Here is a 23,566-nt window from a genome sequence, read left to right as displayed (position 1 = left end):
TCTTTTGTTCTTTTCATCTCTCTCTTGTTCTAGATCATTCACATGAACTAAATTCGGTGCATAAAACATGACCTGGTTGCTGCTCGAATCACCGAGCTAATTGACACCAATTAGAAACGTGAAAACGAAGCGTTTGGAAACGCTGAAGTATTTTTTCAAAAAAAAAAATCTCTAGAAGCATGTATGTTTTAGAAAGGTTAGAATAAATTATTATATATAAATTATAAAAAATAAAAAAACAAATAAATATCATAGAAGATTCATAATCATTGTCTTAGACTCTTATGTTCTACAATCAAATAACTCAAATAAAAATAAAGACTATTCTACTTAAACATCAAGGACATCATCATTATTCTCATTCTCTTGAAATTATCAAACAAAACAACCTCTCCACCGATGATTCATTAAGTTCCTCAAACTCAAGCCTCCTAGATTGGTATCATCCAATGAATCAAATTGATCACCTCCAACATCCCACATTTGAGTCTGGCCTTCTTTGTAGGGTTGATTATTTCTAGATAAAAGACGAAGATTGGTATGTACAAACACTAAATTTTTTGCTCTTTTAGAGTACTCTTGTTTCTTGTTGCGGGATATAAAAACTTGTAAATACTTCAATTCATTTCAGAACATGAGGATAACGAAGGTTGCCCAAGCAACTTGAGTACTAAGGCTTGAAGCCTTGGTGTCGAAGCTCCTTGAACTGCCCACCATGTCAAAGGTTGTAGAATGAACTTATCATGCATTGTATCAACATTACATAAATCTTCCATACATAAGGAAAAATTGGGATACTCCATATTAAGTTCTCTATGCTTATCTGCATCCACATTATACTTTCAATATGCAATTTCTTATTTCTCCATTTTAAATGGGTAGAGAATAAATTCGTAAAAACAGACAACATACCTTCATAACATCCATGCATTCTTCAGAAATCATTGCATCAACAGTAAGAGTACGATTATGATCTTGATTTTTTGATCATGATGGATATACATAATTCATTGACCAAAAACAAATGAATGTTCTTGTACACATCAAATAGTCAAAATGAGATCAAAATTTGTCACCTACCCTTTTCATTTCAATAGAATCACTGCCATATAGTTATTTTGTATGAAAATCCCATAAACTGAAACTTTTATCGAGAATAAAATATAATGGCATTTGCACGAATCAAGCTATACTCTAACAAATACTATTTAAATTGGGTGATCATTTGGGATGTCATACAGCGTATAAACATGTCACAATCATTCTTGGTCTTTCTCAAGTACTCAACCACAAAGACTTGAGGAAGTACAAATTAGATGTGGGCTAATGAGTATCAGATAACAAGCAAGTAACATCATAGAATACCTTAAGAAACTTACATATCTTTTCCAATCTTTGTCACTCATTATGAGAAAGTTGATGGATGTAGTTAGAGTCATTTAATTGCAAATGAAGAAATGCACGTTGATAATAAAACTATCAATCATAAAGAATGTCAAATTCCATCTTGACACAAGCCATTTCTACACTCTAAAGAAACTTGTGAAGCACAGTCCAAATCTTTTTGCTTTCTTCCTTGTGAACCCCTAACATACTAAATGCTTTTCCTATTTTTCACAATAGAACCATCAATTTCTTTCAACCCCTCTTGCGTAATCAGATTAAGAATGTGAGCATAACAACGAACATGAAAAAATTTGTCATCCATTAGAAGTACATCCCATAGTCTAAGGTTTTTATTTTTTTTAATTTTTTATTTTTTATTTTTATTTTAGACTAAAAGGTTGTTTCATTCCATCGAAAAATGAATATACATCATAAATCGATCCATTGCTTTGCGTACAGAGAGCAAATAAGATCATTTGATTCATGTAGGGTAACACCCTCGTTACACATGTCTTACTCACTGAAACATCACAAAGTGAGAGGACTCACTTAACACCACAATTTAGCCTATAATCAAATAGGAGATTATAGGCAATTATTCTAGCAACAAAAGGAAATAAAGGGAAATAAGCTAACACATCCTAAAGCCATGGACCTAAGCCCAAAGTATAGCCTAGGCCCAATATATATGCGCACCCAACATCAAGCCATGGACACCAAGCCGTCGTCTGCCGCTGTCGACAGGCGGTCTTGCCCCCACCAAACCAGAACCATCCTCAACGGTGCCTTCACAGCCGGTCGGGCCTGCCGCAAATTGTCATCAACTCTGCTCGGAAGAAGTTGTGCAAACTCTTCTGCTACAGTCAACGCCACCACACCAGATCGATCCGAAAGGGAGAGATCAAGCACGCCGCTGCACTTAGATCGCTGCCTTTATAGCTGACAGTCAACACACAACCGACACCATTCAGATCTGATCCTAAACCACTCCAGAGCACCAATCAGCCGCAATACCGAGCTCTCAACGAACTCGATGCCAATCGTTCACCTAAATGTCGCTGACTCCACAGAAGTCGTCGTCGCCCTAAGCCCCAAAAACCTTCGGCCACACAAGCCAGCGGTGACCCCAACAAAGAACGAAGCAGACTTCCGCCGCTTGCCGAACGCAAATCTATTTATCCCGCCTCCCAAGCAGTATCAAACGACCTCCCTGGGGGAAGGTCGTCACTGCCTACATGCCCTATAGCCTCACCTCTCTTAATCGCTCCAAGAGATACAGAGCAGATTAGAGACTAATTTTGGTTATTCAATTTGAATTTGGCTTTTCTACTTGGATTTATGTTGCTTGGATTTGTTTGGATGACTTCTAACCATTGAATTGAGTACAATCTAAGACCACCATGGTATCATTATGTCATCCTTACTCATCTAATGGTTGTAAGACATTCAAGTAAATCAAAGCAGAGAATCCGGATCCATACAATTTTATCTCGTAGTCTAAGTCGTTCCTTTAACAACTCAACGAAACAATCATTGGCACATGCATTGGCTAAAGTCATAGAAAATAATGTTTTTAATAACCAACCCACCAACAGCTTATAGATTTTGTCAGACATAGCTATATCAGTATGCGGAGGAGACATAAAACTAAATTTCAATACTATCTATTGCAATTTCCAATCATCATCAACAAAATAAGCAGTGAGAACAAGATAACCATCAATTGCAATAGAAGTCCACAAATTAGAAGTCAAGCAAATTAAAATTAAAATTTTAATTTTCTTAAGCTTCTTCATTTCTCTAGCATGCATACTCATTATGTAATACCCCATAAATTTGATATTAGTTTCTAATATTAATTGAGAATTTTTGAGTTAGAAGTTAGTGTGTTTTGAGGTACGAAGGAAGAGCGGAAGCGTTTGGACGCATAATTGTCCCGAAGCGGTCTTATGGTTCTAAAGGGTCAAAAGTTGACTTTCAAATCTATTGGGTTTCTCGAGAAACTTCCTTCACGAAAGTTGTAGAGCACGACGATACGAGTTCGTAGACACATGGCACGCGTAAAACGGACTTCGTATGAGAAAGTTATGGTCAGCGGAAGTTGTGGTTTTTCGGGAATATTTAGGTTAAATAGGAAATTTTCAGTTTGGGTCCTCAGTTTTTCAGAAACCAGATTTTCCTCCCTCTCCTTCTCTTTCCCCGACCTCGAGAGAACCCAAGTCCTCCAACCGACCCGACCCGGACCCGGTGACCCGAACCGGCTTTTCCGGCCACCTCCGACCGACCTAGACGCCGGCACCGGTCGGGTTCTCTTCCTCTCCTCCGTCCGAGCTGACCTGTGGTGGTGATGTGCGTCGTTTCAGTCCCGAGGTGGTGACCCGAAGCTCGGAAGTTCGGGTTAGAGACCCGGTCGGGTTTCAGACATCCGGCGGCGGCGACAAGGCGGGAGACCGGTCGGGATAAAAGGCCCTTGGCATCCTGGTTCGACTTCTAGTGGCCTTGGAGCGCGACTCACGGCAGAGAGTGGCGGTGGTGGATTCCAAAATTTTCCGACCAGTTTCGGTGATTTCCGGCCGATTCCGGCCGAACTGGTTGGACCTTCAGGTATGAAAAGTGTCCCCCTTGTAGTATTCTACAAGTTTTGTGTTGGGAGTTTGCCCTAATTCAGAAGTTTTGTGGTGGCGCGTGGGGCCCACTCGCCGCCGCCTGTGGTGGCGCGTCTGGCAGGATGTGTAGGTTTAGTTGCAAGGGTTAGCTAGTTCTTGTTGTTGTGAGCACGTTGATATATTATAAGACTAGGTTGAGATCTTGTGATGCTTAATGTTGGAGTTGTTTTCGATGAGGTGTCATGATTTTGTGTTTTCAAAAGTAGGAGCCGTTTTGGCAGTTGTAGGAGGTTTAGTTTTGGGTGATCGAGAACCTTGGGAGGTCTTGAAGGAGAGTTGCCCTCCTTTGGGCAAACCTTCGGATTTTAGTTTTGGGTTAAGAGGGCAAATGTTACTCTTAGTTTGTTTGGTTACTAAGGTTAATATTTGTGTTAATTAGGGTGACTTGTGGAGTTTGCCTTTGAGCTAGACGCTTGCGTTTGTGCTTATGAAGACACAGCGGGAGTTAAGGTGAGTAAAATCTCACTAAGGTCCACTTTGTGGCCTATTTATTTTGATGATGATTGTGATGTTGATTTTGATCATGATTTGATGATGATTGTGATGTTGATTTTGATGATGATAATTGTTATGATGACGATTATGATGATGAGATTAATGATGATGTTGATGGAAATGTTGATGATATGATGATAATTATTATGTGATTATTATGATGATGAATGTGATGGTGATTTTGATGATGATGATAATTGTTGCTAATTGTGAAGTTGTCCTTGAAAGAAAATGATTTTGTTTTTAAATATAAATGAGCTTGATCGTCAACGGCTCATGGTAAGTGAAAACAAGTTTTCTGTTATTAGTATAATCTTTTAAAAGGACTTCCGATCATGAGTAATAATTAGAGTTGGTAGAATTATTCTTGTTTTAAATATTTATATCCATGTGTTTATGTGTGAAAGACACGTTATGATAATGTGATAGCGTGATGTAGAATTGTTGTTTAATTAGTCAAACCGGATTCCAAGCCTTTAATCGGGTGATTGGTTACGGTTATGATGATATTACTATTTTGTGATTTGATAAGTGTTATGACGTGAGAGTAATAAAATGTGTGCCTTAGTGGTGAGTGAGAGCATTTGTTGCGAAATGGTGCCTTTGTGGTGATTGTGTGCATTAGTTGTGAATGTGTGTGCCTTAGTGGTGAGTGAGTGCATTTGTTGCGGAATGGTGCATTTGTGGTGATTGTGTGCATTAGTTGCAACTAATGTGTGTGCCTTAGTGGTGAGTGAGTGCATTTATTGCGGAATGGTGCCTTTGTGATGATTGTGTGCATTAGTTGTGAATGTGTGTGCCTTAGTGGTGATGGTGTGCATTAGATTAGGAGCCTTCGTGGTGGACCGGGAACCAAGCCTTGACCGGGTGATTGGTTAAGGTCAGTATAGAGCTCTAGTCTGTCGGTACTTCATGGGGGATGACTATGTGTTGACGAACCCATGAGTACGTGTTTTGTCTAGTTACTTATGGGGGATGACTATGCGTTGACGAACCCATAAGTAAGAGTAGAGAAATGATTGGGTGATATTCTTATGTGATGTTATTTAAATTCTTTGCTTTGAGTATCTCCTGAACTATGCTTATCAGCAGGAGATTCTTTAATTTTAATTGTGTGATTTTTTGGAATCCTGAACTACCCTTTTTGCAGGATTTCATTTATGATTTTGAGTGATTTTGAATTGTTGTGTTTTCTTAATTTCTTCTTGATTTCTCTTGCTTGTAAGTGTTCTCTTGAATTTATTTTTTTTAATGCATGAACTCTTGTTTTTATCTTATGGGTTGAGTCTGTTGTTGTAGATTTACTCATACGAGCTTTTAAAGCTTACCGGGTTTGTTGTTTACAACCCGGTGCACCAATCCATGGTGTAGAGGTTGTTTTTGCAGGTCAGGTTTAGCAGAGTTGAGGCTGCGGCAGATAGGCTTTGTTCCTTTTGGTTTACTTCTAGATTTTTGTGAGTATTGAGAGAGGTTTACCTGTTTCAAATTATTCTTTCACAAGTTGTAAAACTAAAGTGTTGTAAAGTTTGTTTTTCTTTTAGTTATCACGCCTTGAATTTGGAATCTTTATTTATCCAAAATTCGGGGTGTGACACATTACATCTTCCTTAACAGTGTTCTTAGATATCAACTTGACATTAGCACATATATAAGTAAACAAGTTTTCTTATCCCAACATATATACTTAACAAATGAAAAGGCAAATCATGCATAAAATAGTTGTCACCAATAGTTTGCGAAACTTATTATGATCAAAACTAGTAGACCTTGTGATAAGAGAGTCATCATCATTATGAGACACGACTAGGTTAAGACTCCATAATTTTTTGTTTCACACAAGATGTAATATGACGTTTCATATTTCTAGTAACATCTCATTGGAAAGTTTTATAAAAAAAAAACATCTCATTGAAAAGGTTACACCAAGAAGTTTACTTCATACACTAGCGATTATTGAGGTGTCTATTCAAGTGGACTATGCTCACATTACGAAAAGTCACAATTTTGGATATTTTCCTGTTACACTGTAGTTTTTTGAATTTTGGAAATTACCTAATGTTTGATGTGCCCTGAGAATGTTCTTAAATTTAAAGTCTCTCCATTATTATAAGCTTTGCTCCTCTCATTGGACCCAAAGACAAACATATAGCTTATAAATGTATAAACAAAATCATAGACCTTAAACAAACACTCTCTCTCTCTCTCTCTGCTACAAGGCCAATGCTACACAATTAAATTGTGCATTTAAAATAAGCACGGGATAATAATCCATAATCCCAAATTGAATCATGTAAAAGAAAGCAAAGGTCATGTTCTTTAGTTTGTATGTTTTCTTTTAGTAATCGAAAAAAAGGTCATGATCCTCGTTAGTCGTCACCATGTTCATCAAGGAAGCTAAGTTCATCAAGGAAGCTAAACACGTTGCTCACCTTGAAGAAATTCCCGAAAGTATTCCTTAGGTCAGCTTAATTTGATCAGATAAACGGTAGATAAATTTTTGATTTATATTATGTGATATTTTTTTTTTCGATTTCAATGTGATTGTTAACTTTATGCAGCACTGAGAGCAGCGAGTCATGATGTTCCACAGCACAGGTAACTCATAATAATGGGAACTTCTCATCCAGATTAGTCTCTAGGCGATGATGACAGAGACACTATTTTTATCACGTCCACTCATGATTTCCACACGTACAAAATCGCTTTAAAACATGGTCTAATAAGAACCTAAGTTTAACATGATGTTAATAATCTCACCTCCAAGCTTGAAGCGCCATGCATCAATGATGCATAAATTAAGAACTACACAAAATTGAGGAAGATAAGCGAACTCTCAGAACTCGTATCGATTAATGATCTGTACAATGACCTCCCCTAATTCTGTCCATCTCCCTCGCCCAAAAAAAAAAAAAAAAAAAAAAAAATTCTGTCCATCTCCTAATATAGGTTTAATGTCTACCACAAAAATCTGTCACGAGTCAAGTTTAAGAAACAATGGTGAACTCCTTCGGCTGAACAGGAATCAATACAGCTAACTTCAATCGGCGAAGTTGGCATAACTTTGCCAGATTGTTGTACACTCTGACCTTTGCAACATTATTATCTAATAGCATGACATGAGCTATGCTGAACGCTTCACCTTTCTCAACTGCAAATTGCAGTTCATTCATTGATATTTCAAACCAGTCTTTTCTTGCAGATTTTGTTGCTTTCACTTCAACGTACTCCTTGTTCTCTCCCAGAACTATGTCATATGGTAGCCCTGTTTCATTGTGCTCATTAACCCACTTAACTGCTGACTCGCCGGCTTTCTCAACAAAATATTTAAAAGCAACATGCTCTCCAAGTCTCCCAGTCATAATTGCTTGTGAAGCATTGGGCGTGCCATATCTAAGCTGTTCTCTTTTGCCAACACTGGATGAACCCAAGTCTGGAGGGTGAGAAACAAGACCTAGATTAATGGGATCAAATTCAACATGAGTAGGAAAGCAAGTGTCATTAAAATGTTCACCGCGATGTTCTAGCAAATCATTATTGTCTGCCAAAGCTAAAGACCCAGCTGCTGAATAATCTTCCAAGGACCAACTAGTATCCACAGAAATGTGAGCTGAATTATCTATTTGTCCAACAATTCCTTCAGAATCACCATCCATCTTATTTGGTAAGGCGCCGCAGGGCTGTAACGCTGGTGGCTGTGTCTTAAAACCATGTGCACGAGCGTAAGCAAACCCTGGTGCAGTTTTCCAATCAACAGGCGGCCAGTTTTCTGCTTTCCTTTTGGGTTTCGAACTGTTTTGTTCATTTACTTCTGCTGAAGTATTACTTGTCTGGAGTGATTTATTATCCTCAGTCAATGAGTGCAACGATGAAAGGGACCACACACATTCCCCATCAGGAAGCTTTGGCACCTTTTGGCTATTGAGGATAAATAACTCTATCTGCTCCTCGTTCGAACCCGATTTTTCCATGGTTGTGATGATATGAAGGAAATTCGCCAAATGCAGTTCAGGCTTACCATTAAAAAACAAACGAGAAAGCTCCATAAATAATGTGTGAGAATCTGTAGCTCGGGTTGTATACAACATGCTACCCTGTATTAACATGAAAAAAAGGAAAAAGCTGATGATAGAAATCTATCAAAATCATAAACCAGTTGCAAACCACATTTGATAGATTTGATTAAAAGAAGAAGAGTCTGCACATATGGAGGATACATTTCATTCTACATTTTTCTGTTTCTTTTTAACAAACAAAATTTGGACAATGCATGTTATGTACAAATGACATGTTATGATTTAGAGTGCCCAGTAGACAAGCATGCTGTAATAACATATTTGGTTTTGATAAACCTGTAATCAGTTAGTTTGCAGTACACTAAAAGCAGTAACATATATAATAGACATTCAACATACCTTTAGAAGACAACTACATGCAACCCGCTTCTTGGATTCACTGCCAGCAACTTCTATGACATTTTGATAGTACAGCTCATCAACAACTACTACTTGCAAACAATTTAGTATATCAAATCCAGACTTCTTGAGTTCAGAATATTTATCTGGGTGTAGAGTATGCAAGTAGCGCTGTACATATGGGAGAGCTGAATTTACCAATCCAGCTTCGTAGCTACTGTCTTGCAGACCATAATATATTGCCTCGCGAGTCACAACCTGCATATAAAAGGACAAAGAAGAAAGGTGACTAAAGTGTTAAAGGATCTTTAATTTAGATTACATAACTATATATTACACAATGTCATATGGCAAACAAAGCATAGGAATTGAAAGATTATTATGAGTTATTGAAGTTCAATTGTTTTCTTAGATCATGTACACATGCATGAAGTACACACACCTGGGTATAGCACATATATTACCTGTGAAAGAGCAGGAATCCCTAAAGTTTGCATGAGGTTTGACATTTTTGTACACAGAATCTCTTCATTGTCCTTGGTCAATTGACCAAAGTACAAAAAATCAATACCATCCAAATGCTTAAACTGCTTGCTTAATTTCTTATCATCACACCAGCACACAAGACCAAATGATGGATGTAAAGAAACCCACTTATCATGTACAGTAGGAAGCACCATGCAATCGATCTTCTTAAGATAATCTCTAATGTAAACAATATCCTCAGGGCTCAATCCTGATTTCAGCCCATCAGTCCACTTCAGAAAGACTTGAAAAACCTGAGATAAGGAACATATGAGTTATTGTGCAACTAGCATTAGTTTTAACGTTCTTCTATATATGATTACTTACGGCATTAGCTGCTTGCGAGGGCAGAGCAACCTTTGATAAGTGCAGTAAAATCTGTAGGTAGCTACGGAGAGGAGGGGTCTCAGGTACTCCACATCCATCAACAAAGAAGTCATGAAGGCCAGGATAAAAGTTGCACAGTGTCTTGATCAAGGGGCCATGAGTAACACCTGTTGAGCTGCACTGAGGATGTATATGCTTGATTTGGTCCACCAAAGAAGTCGAATCATGCCAATATACCTCCTGAGGGGACAAAAATATACCAGACACCACATCCTCATGCCTTGAGCTAGATGCATACGGAACAAAAATAGAAGGTTTGGAATGGAACTCTTCCACAATTCTTAGCTTCGAAGAAGCCATTTCATTCCAGATTAATGTGTAAAATTTTGACATTTGCGCTATGCTGCAAGATATAAAATTCAGTGTCAAAATGAGCAGCATCGTGCAGACAAAACAAATAAAAGATAAGCTCTGAATAAAGATTCAAGTTTCACTTCTTTTTTTTTTGGGGTCAATTCAAGTTTCACTTGGTATCAGATGGATAATGCCACTGTCAACAACAGACTATGCACTTAAATTGAGGTTTATTTTATGTGATTCTTGGGCTTGATGGTATGGTCAACAATAGGAAATGGCATACATAATTAAAACAAAAACTAAATCATCAAAGATCCTTCATCTCTCTATACAAAATTATAGATCACCAAAGCTTTCAAACCAGCCCAACACTCTTAAGTTTCAACCAGCAACGAATAAAAATATCATGGCCAGACCCAAACCACGACGAACGAGTGGGTAACTTAACCCAAATATCCGATATGCAAGAAAACAAAAAGGTAAAGTACTTTCTCTGGAGATCAAATAGTTCAGGATAATTGTTTTTAATACCCAGAACTAGATATGCTGGTCACTTGCGGACTCAGGCTCAAAACTGATGCCTTTTGACAAACCCTACAACATTTAGGAGATGGGAAACTCTAGTAGTTAGCAAGGTATACTATATAACATATATTGGAATTTGGATCTTGGACCCCACACCTCATATAAGATAAATATAGGCCTGATTATAGGGGTCTCATCAGACTTTCAAAGGTTCTTATTGTGTGCAAAGATTCATAATATGTACGGATTAAAAAAAATTAAATGAAAGACGTAATCCCTAACATGGTCTAATGCCTTGATAAGCAAATGAAAAGCAATGGTTTTAAGCACCAGGAATTTCTTTCTTCTACAAGCAGTAAATATATTGCTGAACCCCAATAAATCAGGATAAATCCAATCTTAAAAAAAAGAAGGTAATGAGAGGACTTAGAAATAAACGATGAAGATCGCTATGGGTAAAAGAATACCTGGCCCTGAATGGGTTCTCACATCTCCATAGTTTCAATACCTCTAGACCATCATCAAGAGAAACTACTGTCTTAAACCCAATAGCACTGGCAAACTTTGTGCTCCCTATCTGTTTCAAGGAAAAAAAAAAATTAATAGCATGAAACAATGCTTGAAGAGGAGACATGATACTATCATACACCTAAAAAGTTGTATTTCATGAAATGGATAAGCACAATCAAAAGTAAATTATTGTCGGAGACTCAGAGTAGGAGACTAAATATAAACACTTCAACTATTTTAAAAGATACAAAACTTCTACATGTGAAATCAATTAAACAGAATTCAATATAAGAAAGAGAGCTATCTCCTGATTCTACTAAATGTATATCGTTATTCCAAGGAAGATAAATTACCACAAAAAGAGAAGTACTAGAGGAATCCAAATGGGACTAATAACTACCACACTCGTAAAGGTTGGCCATAAAGACTTCTGGGTGGGATTATCAAAAGGGAGCATACCCAAATCTTTGGCTGTGAAATTTAAGGATTTGTGTTCAACAAAATTAAAAACAACAAACCCTCAGAAAGGGATCACTTATTTTTGTCTAAGTCCGGCCCGTACTATGTTTTGGGACCTGCTCTCTGAACCAACATCAGCCAAATCCGAAATAAGGTATCTAGTTAATTATCATAATGAAAGCGATTGGCAAACTGAATCTCAATTTAGCTGATGTTTTGCAGACTCTATGTAGACGCCTAGAACTTGGACAGTTATTATCATTGAAACAAGACTGCATTGTGAGACCCTCATGCAATCTTTCAAATTGTACAATTTTAGGGATCCTTATGTGTCATGTATACCTAGAAATGGATAAACACACGAGTAACATACATGAACTGCTATAGCATAGCACATACTTCAGCTCCACAAGCCACATTTTTTTTCTTCTCATTCTTCATTTTGGTATAATTCAAACTTTAATGGGGTAAATAAGGATCACATGAGATCTCTTGCAAAGAGAAAAGTAGAGAATTTAAAACAGGACAGGAGACTGAATTGATGTAAAATTCACATATGCTGATTATTATAAAGTCCTAATCCAACGAATCTGTGTTAAGACTTACGAAGTATGGCTGAACAACTTCAGAAATCCTAAAGTGGGAACTAACTCAATGTAAAAATATTTCAAACGAACCTTTGGAACAGAAAATGGAGCATACGGACCAAGAACCGAGCGCACTGCATCACAGTCGTAGTATAAATCTCTAGGATAGTGGAGCGCATCATCCATTGTTGAAGCTACCCATTGTGCATCACAGATGCAGCTTATAAATGAAGATCTAAAGGCCTTTTTATCTGCTACATCTTTAGAAGCACAGTAGCCTGTAGCCTTTTCAAGATAGCATTCATCCCATAAACTATCAAGCACCTGCAAAAGATATTGACAGCCTTTTTTGTCACCATTTCTGGTCAACAGGGACAATAAATCGACCAATTCAGGGGACTCCCAATCTGTGACATTTGATCCAAGAGAAATCAAGTCTTTACACGTATCGTTAAATCCCTTCTCAACATGAACTACTTTAACGAAATCCACAATGCCAATTTGCTGGAAAAACTGCCTCCACTTCATTAGTCCACATTGGAGTGACTTTGTTACTGGATGCTTCAAATAGGAGATGTCAACCTCATGCCACATCATATCCACCATATTTATCAACTTATTTATGTCTATAGGATTTCCAAAGTCCTTACTGAAATGAATGGATATATCCGCAGGTCGTTTAAAGCCATGATTTGTTAGTATATAGGCTTTATTTCGTAATTCTGAGATTATGTATTCCATTTCACCATGACAATCGGAGCAGGTCGACTGAAGGTGGACCATTGCAAAACAGAGATATTCTGTCATCATATTCTTATCCCTACCTGCAATTCTGTCATCAGATATAGCTGGCAAGATGTGTAGCTTGACAATCTCATGTGCAGACAACTGCTGGACACCAATTCTACGAAGCATGCGTATTTGTTTGTCAACTGTAGTCACATCCATGGATGGCATATCTGCACATGATGTAGAAAGGAAGGCAGGACTTACGATACGAAGATTAGCATATAATTTAGGAAAAGACTCAAGTCCATGCTGATCCTCAAACCCAGTGCTCAAGGCATCAAAATGTAACCAAATTGGGTCTTTGTCTACTGCACCATATGTACCATCTGAAAGAGGAATGAATGGAATTTTTCGGAGCTCTTCTATCAAATCCATTCCATGTCCAGAGTCAAATGATGTTTCCACAGAAGCATTGAATGACATTGCATACAGTTCACTTAGCCAAGAAGTTAACCAACCAGGTCCCATTGATAAGAGGCCATTTTGCAAACGACACAAGGAGTCCATAACTTGAACCAGAATTTTGGGTCCATATTCTGCAATACCAAGTGCTCTTGCAAGTGGATCAGGCAGAACTATACTTTTTTCCAACAACCCAAGGCCAAGATGCTGCCTTAGTAAACAATCCGGTAGAAGCAAACGGGCCTGCTCATTCCAACCTCTTAGGACCTTGCAAGGAGGAACCCACTCGTTATTTCCTCCTTCCAGGAGTAAGCAATTCGACATACGTAATTTAGAAATGATTAATCGAGGAAGAGAAGAAAAAAAACCATGCACTTCCCCAACAAGTGGAACAAAGGACATATAAGCCGCCACTGCTCTCCCGGGGTTCTCTTTAAAGCAAGGAAGAGAACAAAAAGACCTCTCAGCATTGACAAATAAACCAGGAAATTCTGACAGAAGCCACTGGTTCCACGGACTGTCTCCATCCACTTCCTCTCTAGATGAGGGAAGAACAAAATCACCCTGAAGAATAAACTTCAGGCCATAGGTTCTTAAAGGAAGAAATGCAAAAGCAGGCTGTTGCCCTAAATCTGGTCCATAAACACCATTCTCCAATTCTTTCAATGTAAATGCTATGGAGATTTCTGTTGTTTGTACATCGCTACGCATAAAATCTGCTTGCAATTTCTGAGATATTAAGAACCATGTCATTATCTCTTTCCCATGTGAAACCTTTACGATACCATCTCCCACCGTTTCTTTTCTCATGACAGTAAGTGAATTATCGAGCAAGTTTCTAAACTTTATACACTGGAGGCGGTGAAGGAAGAGTAATATAGATGGATGGAGATCTGAAAACATATTTATAATGCCTTTCATGACAGATCCATCTGAAAACTTCGATCTGAAAGGAAGAACAATACAGGTGTTCCAGAAATTATTATCCAGTTGATCACTGTCACTAGAAGTCAGCCTACTGAACATTTCAACATTGCAAGGAGGTACAACTGTTGGCAAAAGAAATCCAATCTGACCCTGACTTATATCGAACTTGATATGGAATCCATTGGAATGAATCTCTGGAGCATCTGTGACCTGCACAAAATGTACATGTATTAAGGAAAGTGTACTACGAACAGGAAATTGACTTTCTTAGTTTGAACAGTTGATTACAGATACCCCTCTTAACTTATATAAAAAGTTCTGAACCAAATATCATTTTTAAGGATCAATGTATTACTTGGGGTATTCTATCTGCACCCTAGTTTGTCACCACACCCAATGAATATGATAAAAGTATGACAAGAATATCACCAAGTAATCTGAGTAATCTGATTACTCATTAGATTAGGGTAAGACACCTACTCCAATCAGTAATCTGAGTAAGAAACATAACACTAAGAACTGATTGAGCTTTTCCCCAGCAACATTTTCATCAATTGCTACATAGTGCAGGTGATCGGGAAAATGAAAAATGAAAAAAAATAAAAAATTAAAATAAAACTGACTAGCTGATGGACCATGACAGCAAACAAAATACTCTGTATGACAGATTCTATTCCATTTATCCCTTCTGATGTTTTTTAGGACCCCAAAATAACCATGTATCCAGTAGAGCAGATCTTAAAAACCCAAAATATATCCTACAACAACCTGCATGCTGGGATAGAGTAATTTTTGGGTCATCCCTTTGTTCTAACCCAGTTTGTGAGAATGGAGGACCACTGTCAGTTAATTTATTTTTCCTTTCTGCCGATTGGGACTGTGGTTGTGTTTGGATAAATCATGTATTATAGAAGTGATCTCCTTGTCCATCCTATGTAAGATACAGTTTGGGTATTGATAAGATTTTCTTCATTTTCAAAACGAAAAAAGGGGAAATTCATTGAGGATTAAATTATACAATCAGAGAAACTAGAGTAATTTTTGTGACCTACCCGAAACACAGATTTGAAACCGATGCCCTTCCGCCCAATATAGCCAGCATTAGATCCTTTCTTGGTAGAACTGCCAACATCACAAAGTGCTCTAATGTTCTCAGCAGAGAACCCTTGCTCATTATTTAAAACAACGATACCTGAGTCTTGAAGAATGAACGTTAAAGTTGGTTCTACACATGTTGGGTATGTATTATCATCTGCATTTTGAACCTGAACAATAAAGAAGAATAAAAATGTATGGAATTGAATCATTCAAAGGTTATAAGTCAGAGGCTTAATTTCATCTGCAGACTCAACAATAGTGTCAAACATATTCGTCCTCAAAAAAAAAATATAGTCTCAAACATATAAACATTGTATAAATAATCTAGACTTTAGAGTATTAAAAGATCACTAAACAAGAGTAAATACATACTATAAATGAATATTTGGAAGATTCATGCCCACTGGTGTTAGTGCTACAATAAGATCAACTTTATTCCCGGTCCTGGGCATTTTGATAAAACTAGGAAGGAATCAGGGTCTAATCAAATTTTCTAACAGTCACCCAAGAGTGTTTACAAAAAGATTTTAACCACAAAATAACATTGGGAATCTCAGTTATAGCCTAAGATATATTCAGGAAGAGCAAAACAAACAATGAAACAAAACTCTCATATATGGTTCCGTTCGTTATGGTAGATGACTGCACAAACCACAATAAAGAATCCAGATTCAAAATACATATATAAAATGAAAAGGCAGCCTTACCAGCTCAAGAAGAAAGTGTGAATCCTGAGAATACAATTCCTGTGAAAGACAATGAAGAGCTCTCCCTAGACGAGCATGATGCTTCTTCAACATGATACTTTCAGAAGTTGTTTGGCTTGAATCAAGACCAAACTCATCTCTTCTGATTGACTCAATCACCTCGGATGCATCTTCATGTTCACTAATTTTGGCAGATTGTTGAGTGTAACCACTACCAGCTCTCTCATTGCCGGTTTCTGCACCACCAATCTTCAGAGAGACATCAGTACATCCAACTTCCTGCACATCTTCCCTAACAGATCCAACCATGCTTCCTCCAGAAGTGTCAAACGCATCTGAAACATCTTGCAAGGGCTTTGAACCTAACCCCATTTCATGTCCAACGGCGTTGGTACATGAATCCGCAGACATGAATGACTGAGTGGTATCATTGGTAAGACATGCGTAGTAATCATTAATCCACTCAGCTATACCAAGAGACAAGCCAACTTCATGAAGCATTATACGTTGCTCCAATTGACTGCACTCACTCAATATACCTGAAGGCGCATGTTTGACAACAGATTGCATTCCCGAAAGCAATAAATCTGCAGCAAACGCACGAAACTCTGCAGGAAGATACCCAAGACATTCAAGAAAAAATCTTGATATAATGGGTTTTCCAATATCTGTCTTCTGTAAGTCTCTGTGTGATAATTTACCAGCAGCATCTTCACCAACCATTTGCTGTCCAAACAATGCTTTTCCATACTTATCGTGATGTACTTCCATGTTATCTACAAAATTTTTCAAAATGACTTCAAATGCACGTTGTATGTGGATTTTCAAAAGGGGCACAGGAACATGTTTTTCTCCTCCAACTATTGAAAATAGAGATAACATTTTCAGTGCTGTTTCAAAAGATGATCCTTGAAGGGCAGCTTCCACAAATGAATCTACAGTAACTGATTGGTCTAACCGAATGACTTTTCCATCTTTGGTCACCAAACACAACAACTCATCTGTGTTAACTTCATTTAATAACCATGGTATAAGAGGACCGAGTGAAGGAGCAAACAAAAGGTCCCAGTGTGACCATAAGTTTAAGTCGGACATCATTGGTGCCCTAGCTAAGACTTTAATTGCATCCTTGGATGTAACAGATACATCTTTCTGGCAACTGTCAGAACTCACTGTCATGCTTTTCAATAGGACGTTCTCGTAATGTACTGATGAGTCAATAGCATAGCTAGTGCCATTTAATGCCATTGAGAATAGAACACATTTGGAAATCACATCATCTTTATGTTTTCCCACTATGCTTAAAAAGTCTTCTACTGAACCATTTTCAATAATTTTGAAACTGACCGATGGGAATTGCTTCCTAAGCAGCAACATAATTTCCTGTTTTGTGATATTTTCATCCTCCCATAAACTATTAAACGCTTGAGATAGTAAAACAACCAAATGGGGCTGAAGCATGCAGACTTCCAAAGGGCACTTCCCAATTACATCATCAGTCAGGTACTTGCACAGCTCTTGTGGAAGTAGCCCTGCATAATTTTCTAAGAACTGTAAAAACTCTCCATGACCAAGAGATCTAAACTCCTTGACAGAAAATTCTTCCACTAACCATAGTTCACAACTGCAAAGCTTTGTCAAGAAGGTACATATTTTCTCCTGGAGTGATCTACCATTGCCATGTACACCTTGATCAATCTCAAAATACATCGTAAGTTTCCTGATTATGTCCTCAACAGAAACACCTGTGAAATTCAATAACAAAATACCATAAGGTTTACAAGTCTACTGAGAGAACACATAAAAAAGGGTGTCAATGTATACGAATGAAGAGGTTTGTACTCATAGTAACTAGACTCGCCAGCGAAATGGTGTAGGTTCTGGGTAGGGAAAGGGCTACTTCCAATATAGTACAGTATTCTTCCATTGAACTATATCAGAATCGGCTGAACTAGAGAACACATCTGGTTATTGCTAAAAACAATTTTTTAAAAATTAAAATCCTTAAGCTAAGATTCAACTCCAGCAAATAGTCAAAATACAGAAGATAATGTAAAGTCCAAGATGAACCTAGTTGTATTTATTCTTCTTTCTACTTGAAGGGTTCATGTTGTACAATTTTTCAAAGCACTAAACTGATGGTGTACAGAATGCTTAGTTAGCTGTTCAAATATTATTTGATTTCTAAATTCAATTCCGCTCAATTGTGGATCTACAAAATAGAAGACATATCGTTTTCCTTGCACATACTGGCAGTCCTGACCCATGAACTTTTATATAGGAAGGTAAGTTTTGCAAAACAAGACAATAACCGAGATCAAGCACCGGCTCTTGCTTCCAAACACTAAGCAATGACAAATATTGATAGGATAACTGACATTTCAAATACCATCCAAAGATATACTTTCAGGTACTCACTTATTCAACATTCTGTTATCTACTCAGAGTTAGTAGAAAACAAAAAAAAAGTATAACAAATCAAGAATAATGAAAAGAAAAGAAAGGACAAAAAAAAAAAATACAATGATATTTTATCAAAAAAAAAAAAAAAGATGGACCAAAAATGCAACGAAGACAATGCAGCACCACCCTTTAACTAAAATACACAAACCCTGACTTTTCAAAGCAGCATCACTTAGATTATATGCTCTTCAGATATCAGGACTGAACACTAATCTCTAGGAAGTTGTGGTGAACATTTCACAGGAACATCTCTGTAACACTAATGTTTCTAGAAACTGTGCTATTTTCACCAGCTAGATCAAATGCAAGAGATACATTGGACTTTTAAGGAGAATTATCAAGTGATTTGTATGTTATGCTCCAACATCGGGAGAATAACAGGCAGATCCAGGGAGCACAAGGCTCCACATGGAGTGCAAGTTTTGACATGGGAAAGTTTATATGTGCAAGGTAATCCAAAGTGGATCTTACGCATGCCTTTTCTCATTAGTGTAATTTGTGGAAAGCAGGAATGTTAAGTATACAAAATTTTCTTAAATTTAATAAACTCTAGTTCTAGTCAAATGGTACGAGAAGCCAATGTCACTCACTGTGCCTGTGCTCAACAGCATGTTCAGGAATGACTGGTGCATCCTTGGTACTCTTCTCATCTTTAATACTTGGTTCAACATCTATGTTCACATATTCAGGACAGTTATCTGGACGATTGTCAGTTAACTGACCAACAGTTTGGAACGTATCATACATGCTATCCCACAATCCGGATTTGATAGATGAGACCTACAACAAGGAAGCAACAATGTCAGCCAAGTGACCATATATTCCATCACAGTTTTGAAGCATTGCACTGCACCTGTGTAGTCAATCTATATATCTTAGAGACAAATGTATTGCAAAAGTAATAAGTTAAATAAATTGTACCTAATACAACTTTCAACCATCTGTAACGATAAAATTAATCAGCAGTCTTTTCAATAACTAGATGGGAAATCAAACTATAAGGAAATGTAGCTAAGAAGCTGTACAATTGTATGTATGTTTTCCACATAACTAAATAAGCATTTGAACCGATTACTAATCAAGGATTTATGCTAAAAGCCACCAAAGAATTTCATCAATTTCATTAAAGATCATATTTATTTGAACCTGTTTGGCATAGATGGAGACATCAAGGGAGTTATTTATACAAACGTACGGTTCTTGAAGTTGTAAAGTACAGGAGACTGAGATGTATTCAATCAGTCCATCATAGGCAAAATTAAAATTAAAGTATGTAGATAAACTACACTTTTGTACAGAACAATACATACATGCATGACATAAGCCATATTATTATTCACACTTTAAAAACTTCTTGATATAATAGTTAAATATCCACAAAATAATGATATATCACTTGTGGCATTAAACCGATGATGGAACGCAATGACTTACAGCAACATTTAACAATCCAATTAATGGATCCAAGGAAAACATTGACTTGATTTCTGTTTTCTTCTCAGCGTCTGTGTTATTAAGCTGCAGTAATCTATCAAGTACCTACAAGAAACAGAAGGCATATTCTAAGAACGCATTTAGTTTTAGAAACAAAAATAAAATTAAACAGCAGCCAAAAATTTTAACTTTGACATGTACTTATTTTTCCCAAGATTTCTCTCTTATCACTTCACAAGTAGCCTTCCCAGAAACCGGTTACATTAACAAGCAATTCCATTTTACTATAAATATTAGAACTTCTAGTCAGAGAATGAGGCAAACTTTCTACCATAATGTTATCATCAAAGAGTTAGAGATTGATCAAATTCAACATTAATTTTACGTCAATAAATATTGCATTGAAAATTCTAAATGCCAGTCACGCTATGCAGAAATGTTAAATTTGTTTATTCTTCTACCACAGTTTTGACTACATGATGTAGCGTTCAACCATTGTCATGTGGTCTTTTTAGCACTGTCCAATGGGTAAGTGCTCCATTCATGTGGTTTGAACATAGAACTAAAAAAAAATAAATTAAAAAAAATTGCTCTCTTAAGCATTATTCTTTCTTTTCTTTTTTTGAAAAGCACTTCAGCATTATTCTGTCTTTCATAGTTAACAGGAAAAAAATTGTAAAATGGATAAACACAGGTGTTTACTACACTGTAAAATGCATTGGTCAGCTGTACACATCATAACAACAGGATGAACATACCTCAGCCACAGTGTTCTCCCGACATGCTTCCTTCCAAGTTGTAATGAAGATCTTCAAACATGTATTGGTAATTGAGAGATCATTTTCATCCGAATTGCTAACCTCATTGGTTTTCCGGCCATTCTTTGTTCGAGGAGCATCTTCTCCTACCTTATCTCTCTTACGCAATTTGGCAGGCACTGAAATTGCACTGTTTACATCTTCATAGTTTCTTTTCTTTTTAGCTGACTGATTACTCTCACTCTGCTTTTGGGAGCAACTAGCTGGTGAAAGCTGGCTCAATCCTAGCCGTTTCTTCTCTTCTAGTTCAGAAGGGTAAGGACATCTGCTAGCTCGGTCAGAGCTTGTAACAGATTTAGATGACAATTTAACTTGATTACCTGTCGAATGGTCATTAACTTCATCACCATCTTCAGATACATCATCATCACTACTATCAGCCTCCGAGTCTTTTGAAGAATCAAACCTAATGTGCTCGCCACAAAACTTCTGTACAGAGGAAAATGATTCAACACGCTGAGAAATGTCGCTGAAACGTTCATCTAATTGCCTTTTCAATGAGAAGTAACGCTTCTTCTTATCTTTCTTAGATGTTTGCTTGAAAGACGGTTCAGTTTTCTTCACAGCGCGGATAGCAGATATATGCATCCTGTGATCATAAAAAAATTGCTTCAATGAAGACCATTGTATGTTTGCATAATTTCAAGGAACATATTTTGTGTGTGTCCTGAAAAGGACAGTTCAAATTACTTGATTACAAATTATTGTGAAGTAATCTTGGCTCATTAAGGGAAGGGAAGCTACCCTTATAACCCAACATCCATAACATTGACAGAATACTAACTGCTATAGCTTTCGGTGGATCTATAAAGAAATATGGTGCAACACTATTTACCAAACCAGCTTATAGTAATCATTTAATTTTTGTCAAGATGTAGAAACAAAAAAATTGTGACATACCCGATGCTCTGAATTCGTATTCCAAGCTCTTCCTTGCTTGCAACTGATCGCTTCTTTACAATAAAATCTAAAAATTCTTCAATCTTAATTTCTTTGTTCTTGCAGGTATCCATGTAGGCAGAGAGTAAAGATATTATCTCATCGCTAGTAATCTTATAAACTTTATTAGTATTAGACTTCACTGAGTAATAATGCAAAACAAGTGGATGTCGCACCAACGGTCCCAATCCTAGCTCTTCAAACTTCTCGATGCCCTCATTCTTGCAGATTGCTACTTCCATATCATATAATGAAGAAATTCTTCGAACCGCAACAAAACACTGGATAAATGCATTTATCTATATCCCAACAGAGAATAAGTAATTAGAGGCAGGATTTAATCGAGAGACAGAAAATTTAACAATGTACATTATTCTTCACAGTTGACAAGTAAACAAGAGATATCATATAGTTGCTAGCTCCTCATGATTGCTTCTATTATGCCAAAGGGCCTATTACTCCAGGCCTCCAGCTCCCTAAGCAACTAAAAGTAGGTGAATACAGAAGACAAACAACACTGTACATAATCACCCAAAGTCTAGCTCTCATTCAAATCGAGAATATAAAACCACATCAGTATCTATTATAGTGATGAATTCAGTACATTCCATGCAATCAAAACGTTTTCTCTTATCTTTTTCACCAAATTAATTGTTGCAACAACACAAACCATTGACCTAAACAGATTAACAGTAACAATCAACTCTGAAATCCATTTTCAATATTACCTTGCCTTCAGTGAACATCAGACGCTGTAGAGACGGCACCTGCTGCATCTGAAACCCTAAAGAGCCCCAGCCATCAATCTGGAGCATCATAAGCGCCGACTGCGAAACCTTCCACGCCGAGACGCCGTCGCCGGCGGCAATAAGGTCCGACCGAGCCTTCGCCACGGCGCGGTCGACTTTCTCCAGCAGTTCATTGGAGATCTGAGGCGGAGGAGGCCGGAACGGCGAATTGGAGAACTGCCGGGGAACGAAGCTAGGGTTTTGCGGCGGCGGGAGATTGTTGGGGGAGAAGTTCCGGTAAGCTTGAAAGGCAGGGTTTATAGGGTAGAGATACGGAGTGTTGGGGTTTTGGAGTGAGAAATTAGGATTCAGAGGCTGAGGAACCGACGAGGCCTGACCCCATGCGGCGCCGGAGGAGCGAGAAGGACGGCCGTACATGGCGGCACCGGACTAATTTGGCGCCAACACTCGTTAATTCAGTGCCTTCGGTTTTATGTTGTCCGGTCTAGCCTCTCGTTTTTATTCGTCTCCCGTAGGGTTTAGCGGCTTTGTTTCTTACACGAGGGTTTTTGGAGATAAAAATTTTGCTGGTCATTTTAATTAGTTGATACCAATCAAATTATGTTACGTTCAGAATCCCTAAAGAAGCCCCGCAACGACGCCTCCAACACCATCAAATTATGTTACGTTCAGAATCCATTTATAAAAAGGAAAACTAAAAAATTGATACTCTGTATGTATGGCAGTCTCCTTTAGGCAATCCGCATGGCTATGCAAAAGACCACCAGTTATCTTGATTATTGGAATCGAATCAGAACAGTCTTGCAATAAATCACCAATCATAAAATCCTGTATGTCAACATTTTCAGAACCACGACAACCCAGGATGAAGTCTTTCTGGAAAAGAAAATCATTCTTGGTAACTTCAATATAATCAGATGCCAAGTTTTTGTTCTGAAAATTGGTTGCCACAACAATGTCGTTAACATTCGGCGAGGACGATTAAGAATCT

The 23,566-nt window shown here is 37.6% G+C and overlaps 1 protein-coding gene across 1 annotated transcript; it reads right to left on the bottom strand.

The window, feature by feature from the left end:
* Positions 1-7,457: 7,457 nt before the first annotated feature.
* Positions 7,458-23,147, bottom strand: LOC101312697. Its single transcript, XM_004292475.1, has 13 exons — positions 22,555-23,147; positions 21,788-22,125; positions 20,828-21,476; positions 20,070-20,174; positions 19,226-19,415; positions 16,173-17,917; positions 15,420-15,632; positions 12,340-14,577; positions 11,161-11,270; positions 9,812-10,214; positions 9,424-9,738; positions 8,960-9,217; positions 7,458-8,638 (listed from the first exon to the last, which is right to left on the bottom strand). The coding sequence occupies exons 1-13, from the start codon at positions 22,990-22,992 to the stop codon at positions 7,532-7,534; spliced, it is 8,109 nt and encodes a 2,702-aa protein (XP_004292523.1). The 5' UTR covers positions 22,993-23,147; the 3' UTR covers positions 7,458-7,531.
* Positions 23,148-23,566: the final 419 nt, after the last annotated feature.

The sequence above is a fragment of the Fragaria vesca genome, linkage group LG2 (genome assembly GCF_000184155.1).
Source record: "Fragaria vesca subsp. vesca linkage group LG2, FraVesHawaii_1.0, whole genome shotgun sequence".
Classification (NCBI taxonomy): Eukaryota; Viridiplantae; Streptophyta; class Magnoliopsida; order Rosales; family Rosaceae; genus Fragaria; species Fragaria vesca.
The sequence above is the reverse complement of the archived record's forward strand: the minus strand, read 5'-3'. Positions and strand labels throughout refer to the sequence as shown.